This window comes from Diceros bicornis, chromosome 17 (assembly GCF_020826845.1).
Source record: "Diceros bicornis minor isolate mBicDic1 chromosome 17, mDicBic1.mat.cur, whole genome shotgun sequence".
Lineage (NCBI taxonomy): Eukaryota > Metazoa > Chordata > Mammalia > Perissodactyla > Rhinocerotidae > Diceros > Diceros bicornis.
The window spans coordinates 2,314,277-2,333,756 of NC_080756.1; the positions used below are offsets into that span (position 1 = coordinate 2,314,277).

General features: G+C 43.8%; 1 protein-coding gene across 1 annotated transcript in view; it reads left to right on the forward strand.

The window, feature by feature from the left end:
- Positions 1–1,115: 1,115 nt before the first annotated feature.
- The window catches only part of CPM (carboxypeptidase M), a 68,825-nt gene continuing 50,460 nt past the window's right edge, over positions 1,116–19,480 (forward strand). Inside the window, exon 1 of the mRNA XM_058557667.1 lies at positions 1,116–1,416. Coding sequence (XP_058413650.1) covers positions 1,257–1,416 — 160 coding nt within the window. The 5' untranslated portion in view covers positions 1,116–1,256. The remainder of the gene's footprint in view (positions 1,417–19,480) is intronic.

The following is a 19,480-nucleotide window of genomic DNA, read 5'->3' on the forward strand; positions in this document are numbered from 1 at the left end:
GTTTCTGTAACAAAGAAGGGCCCGCAATTACCAGCGGTTCTCAACTCTCAAAGGCAGGTTCCATTCACTTAAGGTACCTTTTAAGCAATATTCTTTCTTGGGCCTCATTGAGAGAAATTTTCTTCAGTCAGTCTAGGTGGGGCCCTGGCACCACTGTTTTTAAACTGTTAAAGAGAAAGGTGATCCCAAATCAGTGGTTTTCAGTATTTTTATAGTCACTGGACCCTCGGCAGGAGTCTCCCAGTTACCCTCACAGGCAATGTGTGACAAGTAAGGTGTGACAGGTAATGTGTGACAGGCAATGTGTGACAGGTAATGTGTGACAGGTGCGCGCGGTCTTTGCCGCACCACGAACCGCCTCTCCGGTTTCGGTGAAGTCCTTGTTATCCCCGGTGCAAACACAGACCACCCCCTCCTTCCAGAAACAATGCTGGAGCGTTGGATTTACACTAGTGGCTCTGCTTTCTTCCGAGAGATTTCCACTTTTAAATTTAACTCTGATTTAGTCAAATCTCATACACCATATAAATTTGTTGGAAATTTTCCTAGACTCCCCACTTGACGGCAATTAAAACGTGTAGACACATGTCCTTCTTTCCTAAGCCCCTCGCGATGCAGAGCAGGGCTGGGAGCTGCGGCCCCGGGCCCCGGCCGCAGGGCGGGAAGAGCATCCCAGGCTCCGGGGTCCAGCCCGGTGCGAGCTCGCTGCGGCCGGAGACCCCGCGGCCCCCGCAGCTGCTGCGGCGGGAGACACGAGCGCCCCGCGCGGAGCGCCCCCTACGGGTCAGCGGCCGGAGCCCGGGCCCCGCGAGGACGCACTTGCAGGCCGGGCGCCCGCGTTCCCCGCCCCCCCCCGCGCCCACCTGCCCCGCGCGGCGCCCGCCGGCCCAGGTGCGAGGGAGGCAGACGCGCCCGGCCCGCCCCGCCAGGGGACCCGGCGCCGGAGTGGGCCGGCGGGACGTCAGTCAGGCGGAGGCGGGGCCGGGGGCGGGGCCTCCCCTGGCCGGGATATAAGGTCGGGCCCGCGGGCGGCGAGGTGCGCGGGGCGGGCGGGGTGAGGCTGCGGGGCGCGGGGCGCTGCACAGCTGCTGGGCGGCGGGGAGCGGGGCGCCGGCTCCCGAAGGTGTCGCTGCCGGCTCTCCCTCCGGGGAGGCAGGGAGGTCAGTCCCGGAGACCTGGGACCGGGGCGGGGGCCGAGCCGGGGGCGGCCCCTCCGACCTGCGCGCAGCCTGCTCTTACCTCGTCCGTCCCGGAACATGGACCGCGCCCGCCTCTGGCTGGGGCTGCTGCTGCCCTTGGTGGCCGCGCTGGACTTCAGGTACCACCACCAGGCAGAGATGGAGGCGTTTCTGAAGGCTGTCGCCCGAAACTACAGTTCCATCACCCACCTGCACAGCATCGGGAAGTCAGTGAGAGGTAGGGCCGGCGCGAGCGCGGCCCCCCCCGTCCCCGTCCGCGTCCGCGTCCCCCTCGTCGCGCGCCCTCGCGCCCTGGCGCCGCGGTGGGCTGCGCGGGCTCCGAGCCGGGCGGTCCTCGAGTTGTTCCCTCTGGGCCGGGAGCGGCCGGGACACCCAGTTCTGCTGCCGTCTCCGCGGTCGCCCGGCGTCGCTGAGTCCTGCGCCTTCGTGCCGTCCTGTCATTTTGCGTCTTGCAGACCTGGCTTGCCCGGGATGTGTGTTTCAGTTCCTTTTCTGGATGAACTTCTGCCAAGGAAGTCCGTTTATCCATCTCAGGTTTCCCTTCTCGTTGGCTTCTTTAAATACGACTCGGAATGTTAGTATCATTTCAAGTCTCTTTTAAACTAAAACAGTGCTGTTCTGATGGTGAGATTTCTATGTCATGTATAATTAGCCATAAGGCTTCGTTATGCAAAACTATCATTCCTACAAGTTTCTTTTAATCTTAAACAGTACAGTCCTGTTGGTAAGATTTGTGTCATGTATAATTAGCCCTGCAGCTTAAAGTTAGGCAAAAAAGTGGCTCTGATACTAATTAAAGGCGGGTTTTAAAATTATCTATTTGAATAAGACAGTTGCTGGAAGATACATATGTTAGCAGTGATTGCTACTGCTCCTAGCATTTTCACATTTATCGTTTAATTGCTTTATTGTTTTAATTTAGAAACTATATATTAAGTTTAAATATATAACTGTATATTATGTAATTCTTATTTTTCTAAATGGGGAATCGTAGAGAAATTAAGTAATTTTGCCCAGGATCACCCAGATAGTGAGTTTTATCACCAGGATTGTGACTCAGATCACTCTACTTCAAGGCTTAGACATTTTGGGGACAAGACAGATAATTTTATCAGATAGTATTATTTTTCAGTCCTCTTTTATTATATTGTTACCCCCAAAGAGCTTACCAGAAAACTTAATGCTTAAATCAAAAGTTTTGTCAAGTTTATGCAATTTGGATCTCAACTCCTTATAAGGTGTGTTCAAACTCTACCTGGATTTTAGCTCTGAACTTTTGAGCCAATCAGGAGTCTCTTAATTACCATATTCTTAATCATTTTCCCGACAAGATTAAGGTTATGGTTTTTATATTAAAAAAGTAGTATTACATGAATTTGCTTATGTGCAGTGCAAAATAAAAATCCTGGCCTGTGTGTGTAATGGTACCTTTGTGTTTAGGCAACATTGCCAAAGAGTTGATGCCAGAATTACTCTATATTGCTCTATAATCCAAAATTATAGAGGTTGGATGTAGGAGAAATCATATCTTGAATCAGCATTTGGATTCAGCCTTTTGAAATCATTTCCCTGTAGGGCTAGAGAAGAGCAATTTAAAAAGATCTAAGAAACTAATTATATTAATAAAGGAAACATAGAACACAACTAGCTTGAGTTGTTCAGTCATCACTTAAACCACAAGATGAGGAGGATGTTGTTAATTTTAAGTACTAAGTGATTTGGTAAGTTTTTATTTTTTTCAAGCACAAAGCGCTTGTGAAAGGAAGTTGGGCACTCTCTTTCTTAATGTGAGCCAGGTATTTTGATCTCTCCTGCATGATATCAGACCACAATAATAAAGCCAGCAGGCTTCATTTTTTTACCTTGTATGCACTCTTGTGGTTAGTTAAAGAACTGAGGAGTTATCATGTAAAAATAAAATCTGACACTAGTGGTCAAATGTTTGTGTTGAGTATGTTCTGAATAATTACTCAGACTAGGAAAAAAATCCCAAATCTGCTACTAGGTTCCAAGTGTTAGGTTCAACTGTGCACTAGTGACGAGGCGTTGGTTACACACCATCCCTGCAGGCTAGCATAGGCATGGAAGACGGTGCTCCTCTGATGGCGCTCTTTTCACCAGACAGGCCTCGCCGACCTGCCCTCTGGTATAAGGTAAGCTTCCCTGGCAAACAGGGTTTACCATGTGTTATTTATTTTTCTTTTTTTATTGTGAACGTGGGCAGCCTACCCAGAAGGGAAAGTAATATTCCTACCTCACCAAATGTATTTTCAGTTTTTGTAAATGCATATCACATATATATTTACATTGCTGTAAACATGGATTCTATTCTGCGTTTTTCCCCAATTCGCATTATTTCATTCCTTATTTCCATTCATTGACCAAGTCTGCAGATGTGGATTGGTTACTATATGGTATTTTACCACCTTGATGATGTGAATTTTCATAGTCATTCACCTCTTTGGGGCATCTGTATAGTTTCTTTCTTCTTTTTTTTGGTGAGGAAGATCAGCCCTGAGCTAACCTCTGTGGCTAATCCTCCTCTTTTTCCTGAGGAAGATTGGCCCTGAGCTAACACCTGTGCCCATCTTCCTCTATTTTATATGTGGGACACTGCCACAGCATGGCTTGATGAGCAGTGCCTAGATCCGCACCCGGGATCCAAACATGTGAATCCCTGGCCACTGAAGCAGAGCACAAGAACTTAACCAGTACACCACCGGGCCGGCCCCTGTATAGTTTCTGATGATTTCTGTTAGAAACAGTGATGCTGTAAACCCATTGATACATGTCATGATAATTACCTTCTATTATAATTGGTGATTCTTTTCAGCTTTTTATTTTGAAATGTTTGAAACACACAAAAGTTGAGCATACACATGCCCTTCACGTAGATTCAGCCAGTGTAGACTGACCATATGCAGTTGAGCATTTTGGAGGAAACCCCACTATCCAATGACGTAGTAAGAAAATCTTAGGTGAAACAAGAGAAACCACTCAAAAAAAGAACTGACACCTGAGTTGAGAAAAACCAGAAAAGGTTCAATGTTCATTGGTTTGTTCATTCACTCCTCCATTCAGTTAAGGGAGCAGCTCCCTTTTCCTTTTTCCTCCTAACCTCCTTTGTCAAGCAGGATGGCTGGCACATAGTCAGTAATCTCTATGTTTGTTTAATGGATTGAAAATTTGCTGAGCAAAAGCCGTGAGAAGCAAGCAAAGATGTGTGCCATTTGTTCCCTGCCCTCAGGAGCCCCCTTTAAAATAAAAATTTATTTATTGTGGATTTCCCCAGCTAGGCTCTCCACACCCCAAAAAATTAGTTCTCAGACCATTTTAAATGAGATTTCCTACCATCTCTATTGTAAGAATCTTGTCTTGCCTCCTGCTAAGTCTAACCTTTACTTTATCTGAATAAGGAACCTTGCAAAGGGAAGGGATAGATAATAAAAATCTCTGTTATCAAGTGCATTCCATGTATTAGGTGTTCCAATACATTATTTCAATCTCAGCAACTCAAAGTAGGCATTATCCTTGTTAAAGAACAGGTCAAAGGAGACACAGAGGAGTTAATTAACTTGCTGAAGATCACACAGCTGAGAAATCTTGGAGGATTCAAACCCAGATCCACATATCTGCCAAGCACATCTCTTTAAGGAAGCAGCTGGACACAGATGTGGTTGATTACATGGAGAGGGAGGTTGTTGGTGGAGGGTTTCAGAGTCATGGTTTGGGCACATTTGATCTAAAAGTATGGCATCTGTCAGGGATCTGTAGCTGTGTTGTCCAGTAGAGTAGCCATTAGCCACTTGGCCACTGAGCAGTTGAAATGTGGCTAGACCAAACTGAGATGTGCTAAAAATGCCTTGGAAGACTTAATGCAAAAAAAGTAAAATATTCCATTAATAGTATTTTTCTATTGATTACATGTTGAAATGGTAATATTTTAGCAATATAGGTTAAATAAGAAATACATTAAATTAATTTCACCTATTTCTTTTTACTTTTGTTAATGTGGTTATGGTTACTAAAACATTTTAAATGACATATATGACTTGCATTGTATTTTGTTTGGGCTGTGCTGATCTAGAGAGAAATTTGTCATTAGTAATTTTTTTCTGAGCACAAAAGGAATTCAAGTTTATTTAGAAAATCTGGAGGATAAAACAAAGCACCAAGAAGAAAGTTAAAATCTTACCATCCAAAGGAAACATTCAGTAGACTGGAATCACTGTGTGCCCTGTTTTGTGCATTGCCCTCCTCCCACTGAGCCAAATATCTTGTTTGTCTGTGCAAACACGTTATTTCTAAAACTTGATTTTTAATGCCTGCTTTGTATCTTGTCAGTGGATGTACTATTGTTTGTGTAACTTACACCCCGTTGATGGACATTTAGTTTGTTTCTGAACTTTTCCTGTTATAAACAATGCTGTAGTGAACATCTTCGTAGCTAAGACAGCAAAAGTTGTCAGCACAGGCTTTGGAACCGCAGTGCCCAAGTCCAAATTCTAGATCCCCTACTTTGTAGCAGTGTGACCCTGGGTTGTTAGAATAATTCCTGGCACATAGTAAGTGCTACATAAAACAAAAAGGGAATTACTGAGTCTTAAGCAGTTTTACGTATTTGATACATATAACCAAGTTGCCTTCCGGAAAGATTGTATTGATTTATAATTTCACGAGAAATGTATGCTAAGAAAAAAACAACCCTTCTAAATCTTATACGAGTCATCAATCAGTACTGGCATTAGTCGTTTGAAAGATTACTGCGGTATTTGTCAAAGGGTACAAAGTTTCAGTTATACAAGATGAATACATCCTAGAGACCAGCTGTATAGCATAGTGCCTGCAGTTGACAGTACTGTATTGTATACTTAAAAATTTGTTAGGAGGGTAGATCTTATCTTGTGTTCTAATAATAATAATGAAAGATTACTGTAGTATCAATTTTTCATTGTTGTGTTTAAAGTATAAGGGAGAATTTCTTTCTTCTGCTTTTTCCCCAAGTACTCTCACCTTCACATATTCATTCAACAGATTTATTGAATTCTGCCAGGAATCTTCATACCATTTCAGATGCGCAAAAATCCCCCTGGAATTGGCTTAGATTCCTGCCCCAAAGAGAGAGACAGATCTCTCACTGTCTACTGCCCTTGACTGGGCAGATTTGGGCTGGGATTTGCCCTCAGAAAAGAACATTGTGAATAAAATTTTGCCACGACATTTGCTTTTCTGTCACACTCTGTTTATTTCTCAAGTGTGATTGTAAAGCCAGTTTGCCTGAATAAAATGTTCTTTGTGATGTAAACATCGACATAACGAGGCCTAAATATCAATAAAACCCCTAAAATCTAGGAATTTTGGCCATAATACACATTTGTGATTTAAAGTTAGTACATCGGTTTAGGAAGCCTTTCTCCTTCTTTAACTTGAAATGCCAAGTCCTTTTCTGGAACATCTTGCAGATATCAGCCTTGTTTTATAACCATTCCGAGTTTCTTCACGACACTGCCTTTTGTTTCTTGTAAGGAAACGATTTAGATTTCCCCTATGTTTGTAGTGTAATATTTTAAAAGAGGAAATTGAGACAGAGAATACCCAAGAAGTGACACAGAATTTTACTCTGCTTCTTATATCTAGTAACCAATTTTATTCCAAATCTCAAATATGTGTAAACAGCAATACTCTAGGAGCAAGTGGCATGTGAAACTTTTAAAAAATAATAATGACCGGCAACATCATGTGAGTTTTACTATTTGCCTGGCACTTTACATATACATTTCACTTCATCATTCTAACAATGGTATGAAATACCATTATCATCCCCGAATGTACATGTGAAGAGTTGAGATTAAGTGAGCTGTCCCTGGTTAGTGAATGACAGAGGGGTGACTGGAACCAGTCTGTCTTGTGTCGAATAGTGGACCTACACACCTCTTTGCTGTAGAGAAGTTTCTCCAGTTACCTTTCTGTTCTCGTCCCTTCCCCCTTCGCCCACCCCTCCTGCCCCTGACCCCTGTGATTCTGAAAAAGTTGACCGGCATCCTCTGTCATTCCAGAAAAGGTCTGTATTAAGTGTTTTTATGTGCTGAGTGATCTGTGGAATTCCTTGATTCCTTTTTGGTATTCACAGTTTCATCCAAAGCAGCTTGAATTCCATCTTTTGGAATAGACCTAAATTTTTTTTTCTGTATGCCAGAACTCTGATGATGAGGCAGAAGGAGAAGGCTGAGATGCTGGTTTGCACACTTAGGGCACACCCACCTGCCCACTCAGGAGTCAGAACAGTGGTTCTCGTTCAGAGCAGTACCGCCCCCTCGGGGGAGTTTTGGAAATTGAGGGGAGATTTAGGCCATAACTCCTAAGTCCTGGGGGGGCCCTCCTGATGCCTCCTCCTGATCTCATCAGTGATGCACAGAATCGTCACACATAGTGAAAAGTTGTCCCCGCACTTCCCAGGCCCTCCATAGGTGAAAGGCCACGTCACGGTGATCTGAGCCTAAAATCAGACTGTTTTATGTACAAACGCAAAATACCTTTTCCCACAATTTTAATATATACTGAACTTTCCAGGAATGCAACTATAGGTAAATTGAGGCAAAATTCTGTTTTGTCTTTCTCTGAACTTGATTGAGAGAAGTTTCGTGTTCATAAAATCCTGGCCCCCGTTCCCACACAGCTGAATCAGCCTGCTTTTGTGCTATCTCTCAAGGGTGAGTACGAGCAGCTGAATTCTCAGTATGTCTTCTAGAGGAGCGTGCCCAAGTATTTACAAACCGATAGTGGATTTTATTATAAATCACTTTCCTTTTTTCTCTTTTATATGCAGTTTGAACGTTACATTGATCTTTTTGAAATTGTGTATGTAAATATGTTATATTTTCTGTGAATTTTATGACAGCGTGGTAAAGGAGGGGTTGCAAAATACTGGATATGAGACAAGAGGCATGGACTGAGAGAGTTAGGAACAACTGGTCTAAAATCACAGACATGGCGCTGATAAGGACCGGCTTCAAGTTTATGTAGCCAGCAGCCAAAAGGTGTTTGGTTTCTGTTCTTAATCAGTGAACAAGTGTGTCTGGAGGTAACACTGGTGACAGCAGAATCTGGAGTTGAGAGGCGATAACTGCCATTAGCCCTGTTTCCTCCTGTCAGTTTGTGTACTTAGCATGTCCCTTTCTCTGAGAGCACAGAGTAAGAAAGTAAGATAAAAAGAATCTTAAAGTAAAAGGTTTTAAAAAGATTGTATCGAATACCAATATGCGTTTGGGTTAGGGAAGGGAGATTAAGTCAGATCTTCCTATCTAGTGACTGAAAACCACTGGTATTCTTCCCAGCTCCGCGGCGGCTCAGTGTCATGCAGTTAGTAGTTTGCTGAGAGATCAGGAAGTCCTAATTTGAGTTTGTGTTAAAATAAGACAGACACGAGTTGCCCATTAAAAATGTTTGTCACCTCTGTTTTGTGAGCGTTGCTGCATGTCAGATGTTTAAATTAAAGTACAGATTTTCTGGTCTGTGCCCTTTCACGTACATAGCGTCGTCAAGGTCAACTAGAGGGCTTAGTGTCCTCTGCGTCAGAAAGTGCCACCAACTTCAAACAAGTCAGCTTCAGACTGCCCCGCAGACTTATTATGAACTTACCCGGAGCTGAAGATAACGGCCTTCCTGGTGGGGTAACAGGCATTAACGATAGTGCTTACGTATTGGGAGGGTTTGCCCTCTCAGAGTTCAGTAGTAGGAACCAGCTCAGTAACCCTTCCATTGTTTTAAATAAAGAGCTTTCAATTAATTGCTTTCCCAGTTTTTTAATTTCTCTGAGAGGAACCTCTCTGAGGAAACGAGAACCATACTTAGGGAGCACAGCTGAAGTCACGTGAACTGACGGTTATCCAAATGCGTGCCTAATGCCTTTCCGACAAAGTGCATAGGTGTATTATGAGGACACTCAGGTGAAATTGAGCACAATGTCACATTTGTAGAGCAGGAATGGATGTTAGAGACCATTTGATCGTTTATTCAGTTAATTGAGGCTTAGTTCAAAATGTTACCTCCTCCTGGAAGCTTTTTCTAGTCCCCTGGGCAGAGTTAGAATCTCCCTGTGCTCCTCTTCCAGAGCATGCAGTAGCTCTATCTGTGTTACAGCTGGAGGGCAGGGAGAGGCTTTGCTCATCTTTGTGTCCTGGGCTCGAACATGTGCTGTGCTTCTTTTCTGCGATAGGCGCTCTAGGGTCAAAGCGGGAGTTTTTCCATGCACAGTAGATGAAACAGGAGTGTGAATACACTTGTGTACAGTATACTGTAGAGTATGTTAGTGTGTTGTATAAGTATACAGGGTGTATATTTTGTATATACTTTTATATAGTCACATATATGTAACTATGTATATAACGTTATATAGTTACTTACATTGTATATAGTAAGTACTTCAGTCTCTCAAGAAAATGAAATTGTTTTCTTACAATATAACCTTTTTTGCTAAAACTATTGTATGGTAAGTAGGGTGATGACTCGGAGAGGCGGAGTTGCAGGGCCTCATGATGCCCCAGCTCAGGGTAAGTCCCTGGAGTGTGGGAGGAGGCAGGGGGAAGTTAGTGTCCTTCAGGCGGTAAAGAGCGTAGTTGAATTATTCACTGAGGCGCGTAAAGTGGTTCTGTCCCCCCTCCCCGTGCCCCCCCCAACAATACCTAAACACGTATTAAGAGGAGAGTAAATATGGGAGCTACACACCCCTCCATGAAGAGTTTAAGTAAATATCCCCAGTTTTATTTGAACAGTGCAAGAATAACTCAAGTGTCTGTTGGAGAAGGTGAAAAGTGAGAGAAAAGGATCATGTGGTGAAGCCTTCCCCCATCCTCCCAAAAAAGTTAAGCAGAGATTTGAAACCCCTCAACTTTAAGTGTCTTTTTTCCCTCTGTGCTCAGGAATGTCGTACAGATTTAAGGTGAAGGCAGCCGACATGTGTAATTATTCTTTCTGTGAGTGGCTCAGAAAGGCACCGGTTTGGGAAATACCCAGGTGGATGGACTGTTGAAGGTGTCTTCACTTTAATTTTTAGTCCCTATTAAATATCCATTCCTTTGCCCATTGTTGGTAACTCAGTGGAGCCCACCCATTAACATTCTTTTACGGGGGGTACTCTCGTGAAGTGTAGACTCCTGGGGACAAGTGGGGAGCACAGGTCATTTAACATGTGGCAATTTCACAGGAGTTTTCCCATTATTTTTTAATTATAAAGATTTATTGACACCTTAACAATAATACCAGATGAACGTGGAGTTAAATTTCAGACAAAGGTTGCTCAATTGGGGAACACATTTTGGTTTTTTCTGTTCCTCTTAGGCACTCAGATGAATAGTATTACTGTACTAGTGATAACCTAGAGACAGGCCTACCTGGTCTGTCGTTTGTTACTGGTGAGTTCCTTTCTCAATGTGGAAATACCACATTCTAGCCTTAACAAACGTTTAGTTGGACTTGGTCATCTTTTGAGTTTCAAGAACCTGTGCTTCTAAATGTACAAAATGTGTTTTCAGACTCTACAGCATACACTAGTTCAGAGTGCAGAGGTAGGTGGCAGGTGCAAAGGCCCTGAGGCAGAAAGGGTTCTATTGTATTCTAAGAATAGAAACAAGACTAGTGAGCAGGAGCACAGGGGCAAGGGGAGAGTGGTACTGGATGAAGGTAGAGATATGTGCAGGGGACAGTGCACAGAGGCCTCATAGGACAATTCAAACATGGATAATTTGAATTCTGTTCTGAGAATAATGGGAAACCATTGAAAGGTGTTAAGAAGAATGATGTAATCTGATGTAGGTTTGAAAAAAGATAACTTTGGCTACTGAATAATGAATTAATTCAAAAGGGGCAAGTATGGAAGCAGGGAAAATAATCCAACTATGATAATCCAGGCAGATGTTGCCAATGGTGATTTGGATTAAGATGCTGTACAGTCCTGCATTGCTTAACAATGGGGACACATTTTGAGAAATGCATCGTCAGGTGATTTCATAGTTGTGTTAACATCATAGAGTGCACTTACACAGACCTAGATGGTACAGCCTACTACACACCTTGGCCATATGGTACTAATCTGATGGGACCTCCATCGCATATGTGGTCCATTGTTGACTGAAACATCGTTATGCCGCGCAGGACTATATTAGAAATGGGGAGAAGTGGAGGGATTAGAGATTTGTTTTGGAAATAAAACTGACAGTATTTACTAGTGGATTGGAAGGAGAGTGGGCAGAGGTCAGGAAGAAATTAAAAATCCAAGATGACCTTTAGATTTTATGCTTGGGCAACTGAGTGTATGAGGAGTTATTTACCAAGATGGGAGAACCTAGAAGAGGACAAGTTTGGGGTGAAATCAAGAGCTCTGATTTAGGCAGTTTTGTATAAGTTTGAAATCCTTGGTGGACATCCAGTGAGATATCCAGTCGACAGCTGGGTGTGTATGTGGAGTTCAGGGAAGAGGTTTGACTATGGAAAGAAACTTGAGAGCCATCAACGTACAGATGGTATTGAAACCCATGGGACTAATAAAATAATCGAATGAGAGAGGAGGTGAAGAAGAGGCCAGCACAGAGCCGTAGGACCCTCCAACATGTGGAGTCTGGTAGAGAGAGAAGCCAGCAAAAGAGATGGGCAGAAAATCAGCCATGAGGTGGGAGGAGAGCAAAGAATGGTGTCACAGACATCAAGGAAGAACGGCACTTCCAGAAGGAGGCTGTTCCGGGGTCCCAGGACCACCTAGGGAATTGCTGGCAGGACTCATGACTCAACATAAAGTCGTGCTCACAGCTAGGACTTATTAGCAAAGGATGCAGTGCGGGAACGGCAGGATAACAATAGACACAGGCCAACTAGAGGTCAGTGCAGGCTTGTCCTCCCGCTCTGAGGATCCCACAGGTGCGTGCTTCTCTCCGCTGTGAACTGTACCTCTGCCCAGGGAAGCCGGCTGGAGTCCTGGCGGTCCAGACTTCTTCCAGGGAGCTGGGCACAGAGCTCTGTGGGTGCAGACCCACACTGGGTACCAGGAGCACGTCGTGAGTCTTCATGTTTACTTTAAACATTGCTTTCAGCTTGGTATGTCCTGACCCACTGACTGGGAGGTACAAAATAACATCATCAATTAGTGAACATTTCAGAAGTTTAGCGCTCAGAGTTTGGTTCAGGGTCAGTACCGTGACTGCAGGTGTTCTCAGAGATAAACAAGAAGTGAGTAAAACAGACCAGCTGTGTTAACTCTTTCTTGGCTGAGGTCATGGTTGACCACACTGAATTGCTGCTGTAAGTGAAAACTAAGAGCTGTAAAGTGATGTGTCCTCAAGTCTGGTTAGTTAAATTCCATTGTTCTCCAGACGGTTCATTCAATTTGTTCAGCAAACATTTATGGAATGCCTAATATAGTTTGTGGCATGTGCTAGCACAGGAATATAGAGGTAAAGAAGTTAGACGTGGTCCTGCCCTGATGAAGGCGACAGTCTGAGGGATAGGTGGGATGGAAGAGACATCAGTAAATACAAATGTAATCAGCCCTGTGGGAGCATGCAGCGGGGGACTCACCGTGGCCGAGACCTGAAGGATCAAGAGAAGTCAGCCGGGTGGAAGGGGGAAGGAAGGCAGTAAACAGCGCATTCAGAGGCCTGGTAGTGAAGGAGCATAGTGACCTTGAGAAACCACAGAAGTTCCTTGTGGCTGGAGAGAGAGAAGGGGAGAGAGGAGGCAGGGTGGGCAGGTCGTGGGAGACCTTGTACACCTCATTAGACACCTCTTACTTCATCCAAGGGGAGTCGTAATCATCCTAGGGATTCATGCCCGATAGGAAAATGACAGATGTGTGCTCTTGATTGGAAAGTTTCTGATAGTTTTACAAGTCATTTTGTATTACAATAACGATTCCCTTTAAGAAATATGGTGGAACACCCATTTCTGGAATGAAAAAAAAACGGAAAATACAAACACCAGGGTGAGTAAACCAGAGCACCAAGAAAATGTGATATTAAATCTGTAAAAATAATAACAGTTCCTAAGAACTACCAATGTGTAGAATTCTAATTTAAATACTGTAATTGGATCAGATTGTTCGCTTAAACCTTAAAGATAATTTATTTTTACCAATAGAATGTATTAGAAACATTTCAATAGTGTATTACACATAGTGTCTTTTCTTTTTGCCCTCACAGAGCATAGATTTTTTAACCAGCAGTTTTGGAGACAAATTCTGTGTATGCCAAACTTATACAGAAACTGATAAATATTAATTAAATCTAGAATTCAAAGAGAAATGCCAGAGTTATTTAGGAACAGAAATTTTACTTTTTTTCCGGCTGTATTGAGGTATAACTGGCATATTAACATTGTGTAAGTTTCAAGTGTGCAACGTGATGATTTCATGCACATGCACATTGTACAATGATTACTGTAATAAGATTAGTTAACGTCCTTCACCTCACATGATTACTATTTTGTTGTGGTGGTGGTGGTGGTGGTAACACTTAAGATCTGCTCTTTTGAGCCAGCCCTGATGGTCTAGTGGTTAAAGTTCGGCGCTTTCACGGCTTCAGCGGCCCGAGTTTGTTTCCCGGTCGTGGAACCACACCACCCGTCTGTCAGTTGCCATGCTATGGTGGTGGCTCACATAGAAGAACTAGAACAGCTTACAACTAGGGTATACAACCATGCACTGGGGCTTTGGGGAGAAGGGGAAAAAAGATCTCTTTTAGCAACTTTCAGTGTGTAATACAGTATTGTTAACTGTAGCCACTCTGCTATACATTAGATCCTCAGAACTTATTCATCTTATAACTGGGAGTTTGTACGCTCTGACCAACGTCTTCCCATTTCCCCCATCCCTCAGTTCCTGGCGACCACCATCTACTCTGTTTCTATGAGTTCAGCTTTTTTAGATTCCATATGTAAGTGAGATCATACAGTATTTGTCTTTCTCTGTCTGACTTATTTCACTTAGCCTAATGCCCTCAACGTCCATCCATGTTGTAAATGGCAGGATTTCCTTCTTTTTTATGGCTGAATAATGATAGTCCATTATATATACCGTCATATGCAACATAACAATGTGTTGGTCAACAATGGACCACATATATGATGGTGGTCCCATAAGATTAGTACCATACAGCCTAGGTACGTAGTAGGCTGTACCATCTAGGTTTGTGTAAGTGCACTCTATGATGTTCGCACAATGACAACATTGCCTAAGGATGCATTTCTCAGAACGTGTCCCCATCATTAAGTGACGCATGACTGTGTGTGTGTGTCTATATACATATGTATATATATGTATATATGTCTATATACATATATATACATATGTATATAGACATGTATATATGTCTATATACATATGTATATATATGTATATATCATGTTTTCTTCATCCATTCATCCACCTATGGACACTCAGGTTGTTTCCATCTTGGCTAATGTAAATAACCCTGCAATGAACATGGGGGTGCAGATATCTCTTGGAGATAGTAATTTCATTTTCCTCAGATAAATACCCAGAAGTGGGGTTGCTGGATCATATGGTATTTCTATTTTTAATTTTTTGAGGAGCCTCCATACTGTTTTCCATAGTGGCTGCACCAGTTTATGTCCCCACCAACAGTGCACAAGATAGAAACAGATACTTTCTATTTTAAAATAATTTGGGGATGTTGTTGTTATGAAATACAACCATCTGTATTTTCAGGTGGAATGAGAGGGAACTTAATCTTGGTCTCATTCTCTAGTAGGCTGTTCACTGGAAGCAGCGGGGACGGGCACGTGAAGGAAATGGACTGCTGTCTGTCAGGAAGCTGTTCTGTGCTGGGCCCTTCAACGTGTCCCTCATCTGAGCCGTATAGAAACTCCGTGATGAGTTATTTACCTTCCATTTTAGAGCTGAGAACAAATTTCATAGATGAAGAAATTGGTGGTCCAGAATTATATGTTGGTAACTGATAGATTTGGGTCCTTGACCCAGATTTGTCTTTTACTAATTCATTTGTATGTTGGTTTAGTGAGTATTGATTGAGCTCCTGTTGTTGACCAGAGCCTGTGTGGGAGGACACGAGGAAGAGCAAGACCTGGGCCTTCCTCTTCAGGGACTGGGCCTGGGGGCCTTGCACCGGCACCTTGGTGGGAAAGCATGGCAGGGGCTGCGAACTTCCAAAGGCCTGGCCCCCGGGTGCTTGGTACAGTCCAGGAAGGCTCATCGGGGGGTCGATACTGAACGAAGTTTGAATGTTACAGGCTGATGGTGAGGAGAGGAATGCAGGTAAAGTGAATGGAAAGCAGACCGGACCCCGAGGGGCATGGTGGGGTCGTGGGGGGGTCATGGTGGGGTCGTGGTGGGGTCATGCTACGGGAAGGGCGGAGCCCTGTGTGCTGAGGACACCGGACCACCCTGTACATACAGCCAAAGATAGAGATTTCATGGTGATTTCTCATGTTTCTGAGTGTCTTAGTTTGTGCTCACTGGAAAATACAAAGTTTTAGAAGTATTTCGTCATTATGGAGTTTGTTTTTCTGTCTGGAAGCAGATTGTTCAAAGAACAGTGATGAATAGGGAAAATATTTTGACTCACGTAACTCTTCACTGAAATTGCGGTATTTGTAGTCCCAAGGGAACTGTGTGTCCTCAGGACATTCTGTTCTCCATCCCTGGGAAAATATGTTAAAAAAGGAATAAGACGGGTATTTGAGGGTTAGTGATAAAGTTGCATACTTTATTGGATGCTGACTAACTCGCTGCTTTCATGCATTAAGTCCTGACATCAGTCTGGGAACGAGGTAGCATCCTCTCTCTTTCACAGACGGGACACCGAGGCTTGGGGAGAAGGTGACTTGCCCGAATCAACTCAGCTAGTTGGTGGCAGAGCTGGGGATTCAAACCCAGGTCTGTCAGGATTCAAAGCCCCAGTGCTTCCAGTTTTCAGATGGTCTCGAGGGCTTGGAGGCTTCTGTCGAGGTGACTTGGGGTGCTTCAGTGGGTATGGAGATAGAGACAGGTTGGGGTCCTCTTCCATAAACCAGAGCCACTCGGCTTTAACTTTTTACATTGGATTCTCACAGAAGATTTTGTTGGAACAAAGGTTCCGCGACCGGGTGGGCAGTGTGGAAAGCACTGCGCTGTCTGTGGTACCTTTGCAAGAGGAGACTGAGGATGTGCCACAGGCAGGGCAGGGTGCTGGACTCGCGGGCGGGTGCCCGGAGGTATTGGTCCCTGCCCTTTGGAACGTGGTGTTCTAGTGGGACCTGCATTCATGACGCTTTACAGAGGTTCAGAGCCCTCTGAAACAGGTCAAAACAAGATTATATCTGTTGGAAAACATTGAATATATTCTGTATATCCTGGCTGACCATCTGTGTGTCAGGTTAGCAAAAGATCTCCCTCTTTTTGAGTGTGTGAGGAAGATTGGCCCTGAGCTAACATCCATGCCCATCTTCCTCTAGTTTATATGGCACGCCGCCACAGCATGGCTTGATGAGCAGTGCATAAGTCCACACCTGGGATCTGAACCCGTGAACCCCAGGCGCCCAAAGCAGAGCACGCGAACTTAACCGCTACGCCACCGGGCCGGCCCCAAAAGATCTTGCTCTTGACCCTCCCCACGCCTACATCCTTGCTATGCTCTGGGCATATCAGTCTCCCTAAATATCTCAAAATGCTCAGAAACACTTACCCACCTCTACTGATTTGCCTGGGCTCCGTCCTCACACCTGAGATTCAGTCTTAGACAGACTCCATTGATGGACAGGGTGGAACAGGAGGGTGGGGAGCGTAGGGGCAGAATCTGGCCATCAAGAGCTTTGGGTTTCCCAGTGAGCACAGACTGAGATGCCTTAGATGCTAAGGCTGCAGGACCCCTGGGGAAGACTATCCATAAGACATCAAGCCACGCAATGGGTGGGACAGAGCCCACTCTGCATCCTTCATGTCAGGGAGGGGAAGATGGCAGTGCAAGATGGGGACGCTTGAGCTGCTCTGACCAGTCTCAGCTCCTCCTGGGCGTCCCGGGAACGAGCTGGGTGAGTCAGGCAAGTCACTGTGTCATTCCTTGCCACTCGGATCCCTCTCGCTAGAGGGGGAAAGCTTTTCCCTGTGTGTTAGAGGTGGAGATAGAAGTAAATTAGGGAAGGAAAACAAAATGACCTTTTCCATTGGCTGCGTTAACAGAATCCCAGGCTGCCAGACACTGAGGCTGGACTATATTTCCTCTGAGGGACATATGAGCTGTGGTCCTATGAGAAAGCATTCAGTTTTGAGGTGGCAGCTCTGGGGAAATAGGGGAACCTAGTGGAATGAGTGCTGCCCACGATGGGAAGGTACCTCTCTGCATTGGAGTTCCAAAACGTCTCAGACTCACAGGTGTCACGGCATGATCTTAGAGGTCGTGAGTGACCAATGAGAGTTTAATAATGCCTTTGCCTATATTCACTCTTTATATATAAATATTCACCCTTTAAAGCAAGTTATCATCTGGCAGTCATTTAAATAATAGGTTTTTAAATTAGGCAATAGGGTGAAAATTGAGTGTTTAGCAAAATAATCATAATTTTTAAAATCTTGGTAAGGAAGAGATCTTGGTATTGGGTATTGAAAGTGGGGAGCTGTCAGAATAGGGGCAGATACCATGTTTAGACCCACACTCGTAACTACACAGACATTTCTAAACAGTGATAAGACCCTTGGATAGTGGTTAAGATCACAGACCCTAAAGAGTGCAGATTGCCTATTCAAATCCTGGTTCTGCTCCTCAGTAATTGTCATCTTGTACACATTTCTTCCCCTCTGTGGGCCGAGTTCCTCTTCGGTGAAATGGAAATAATGGTATCTACCTCAGAGGCAGTTGAGAGGGTTAAATAAGTTAATGGTGTTAAGTCCTCAGAATGTGATTGGCACGTATAATGCGATAGAAGGATATGCTGCTGTTATTGCTGTTATACACACTGCGATATTTGGCAACTCTGAAGTGTGGCACTGATACATGTTTTGGGGTTTAAAACACTTGAAGCTGCCGTTCATTGCGGGCGTCTTTGGTGTCAGGCACAGGAGGGGCAGTATTTGTACTTGTTCTGTTGAATCTTCACAACGCCCTATGAGGTAAATGCCAGTTGACAGCTTTAGAGACCGACGTGCCAGTGGAGAAGTGACTCGCCCAAGGCCACAGAGCAAGTAGCTGGCAGACAGACCAGAGTTCCCCATGACCTCGCTCCTGCCAGCACCCCTTGTGACCTGGGCCATCCGAGTCACAGCGTCCAGGCCAGACCCTCCGTTTCACAGAGGAATCCGTGAGGCCGTTGGATTAAGTGAGTTGCCCAAGGTGAGCCTCTGATTAGACTGTGAAGTCCAGATTAGGAACTCCTCTAATATTAAGGCTCTGTCTCTCTCTGCAGGGTACAACTGCTTGTGGTATGTTTGGCAAAAAAGACTCAGGATAGGCTGTCAGACACCAGATAACCGATTCCATTGGGATCGAGCATATGTGTGCTCAGATACTGGGTAACAAATATGCTTTGCTTTAGTTGGCTTGTATTTATATACTTGATAATGTGAATGAACATAGAAAAATAAGTGGTTTTTCTTTTTCCACTCTTGCATTTGCTTTGGAAAATCTCCTATCTCTTTAAGAAATTTAAACTCATGTTTAACAATATTGTAGGAATCTTAGGAGAAGACCAACCTATATTCCTCTGTATCACTCTTGATCATTGGCCCTCAGCAGAGGAGAGCTTTCTATCCTGTAGAGAAACTCATTTGCACAAAGTATGTATTAGGATGTAGATTTACAGCATTATTTGTAATAGTAAAAAATGAAAATGATATAGTCATCTAATTAAGGCCATTGAATTGTATACTTAAAATGGTTAAAATGACAAATTTTATGTTATATATGTTTTAACACAACTTTTAAAAGTTAATAATGTAATATACCAAAACCATTGAATTGTACGCTTTAAATGGGTAAATTGTATGGTACTTGAATTGTAGCTCATTAAAGCTGTTCCAAAAAAACCCCAAACGTTCATCAACATGGAGTTAATTAGATTGTGCCATGCCCAGTCAGTGGAATATTATACAACCTTGATAAAAGAATGAGGTAGATTTTTATGTTTTCACATCAGAAGATGTTCACAATATGTTGTGAAGGAAAAAAATTTCATATCTAAACTTTTCTATGCATTATGTATATACACATGTCTATAGTTTGTTTTATGGGCCTCACTCTAAGCATTCTTATGCAGGTTGCCTTTTTCACTTTTGTGTGTTGGGTGTT